Source organism: Oryzias melastigma, unplaced genomic scaffold, assembly GCF_002922805.2.
Source record: "Oryzias melastigma strain HK-1 unplaced genomic scaffold, ASM292280v2 sc06765, whole genome shotgun sequence".
In the NCBI taxonomy this organism is placed as follows: domain Eukaryota; kingdom Metazoa; phylum Chordata; class Actinopteri; order Beloniformes; family Adrianichthyidae; genus Oryzias; species Oryzias melastigma.
This window is the reverse complement of record NW_023423327.1, coordinates 1-1268: the sequence shown is the minus strand read 5'-3', so window position 1 is coordinate 1268 and position 1268 is coordinate 1. Positions and strand designations below refer to the sequence as shown.

The following is a 1268-nucleotide window of genomic DNA, read 5'->3' as shown; positions in this document are numbered from 1 at the left end:
CACTTTGAATTGTCTCTGTACATGAAATGTGCTACAAATAAACTTTAAATGTATTTATTTAATGTTATGCTGTTGTTGTTCATTCTTGCTCTTCATAATTCTCTTTCAATCTCTCTTCTTAACGTAAGAGCTGTGGTACCCTGACGTAAGCATGAACTCAGGTCAGTCAGGAGTGGACGGGCCTGCAGGACGTACTCAGCCTGGCCCAGCTGGACCCGGTTGTGCTGCTCCGCCAGGATCTCAGTCAGCTTGGCGTTGCAGTCAGCAATGAAATGCAGAACCAGGTCTCCTGATCCGTTGGTGAACATGCCGGTGGAGGCGGAGGACAGACCCAGAGACTGGAAACACAACAGCCAGCGTTTCAGCCACCTTTGGTTAGTTTGTTGTTTTGATTAACGTGATGAAGGTTAAAGTGACGGTTCTCTTTACAGAAATGTGACAAACAAGCAAAAGGAACCAGGATGAGGACTCCAGCTCTCATGCTGGACGGTTTGGTAAACAAAGAAACCAGCGTGAATGTTCGTACAGCGGCTACGTCATCACGAGCTCACCTCGGCGCCGGCTGCAATGGCTTCCATGGACCAGCCGTGCAGCGGGACAAACTCCAGAGCGGCGGTCAGGATCCGAGCCTGCAGCTGCTCCTCGGACTCATACTCTTCATCCTGGTCTTCGCTCTGGTCGTCAGCACTTCATCATGGAGGCAGAAAAAAAACAGAGAAAGAAGATCTGTGACGTTCTCACTAAGCAACCCGACCGGCAGGAGTTTCTGCAGACTACCTGGAGCTGGACCCCTCCGCTCCAGCGTCAGACGGATGCTGGGAGGCGGAGTCCTGCTCGGCCGAGTGTGCCTGGTAGTGCTGGTGGAAGCTCGAGGACGACGGTGAAGACGAGGAGGAGGAGGCTCTGTCAGACTTGGACTCGTCCTGAAGCCTCCGAGCTGCACAGTAGAAGCCTCTCCACAGACGGCACAACGGAAGGTTTGTCGCTGTGGGAGGAGCCAACACTGTGGGGGAGGGGACGGGGGTCAGTCTCTGCAACCTTAGGCTCTAGAGTTACCTTTTAAGGTAAATCCTTAATCAGTGACAAACATTCACGTTTTGTGTGTTTAAAGAGTCACTGAGATGAAAAAAGTGTTTACAACTCGGTATTGTGGAATTTCTATGACGATGGAAAACATTTATAAAGACAATTATTAAGACAATTATTAAGACAATTATTAAGATAATTATTAAGACAATTATTAAGACATTTATAAAGACAATTATTAA

At 48.4% G+C, this 1268-nt stretch overlaps 1 protein-coding gene across 1 annotated transcript; it reads right to left on the bottom strand.

Annotated features, from left to right (window-relative positions):
- Positions 1 to 38: 38 nt before the first annotated feature.
- LOC112141731 (ubiquinone biosynthesis protein COQ9, mitochondrial-like) lies at positions 39 to 1046 on the bottom strand (the record flags this gene model as incomplete). Its single annotated transcript, XM_024264881.2, has 3 exons — positions 39 to 338; positions 552 to 687; positions 778 to 1046. Coding segments are annotated over 3 exons (651 nt in total), but the record flags the coding sequence as incomplete, so codon positions are not given.
- Positions 1047 to 1268: the final 222 nt, after the last annotated feature.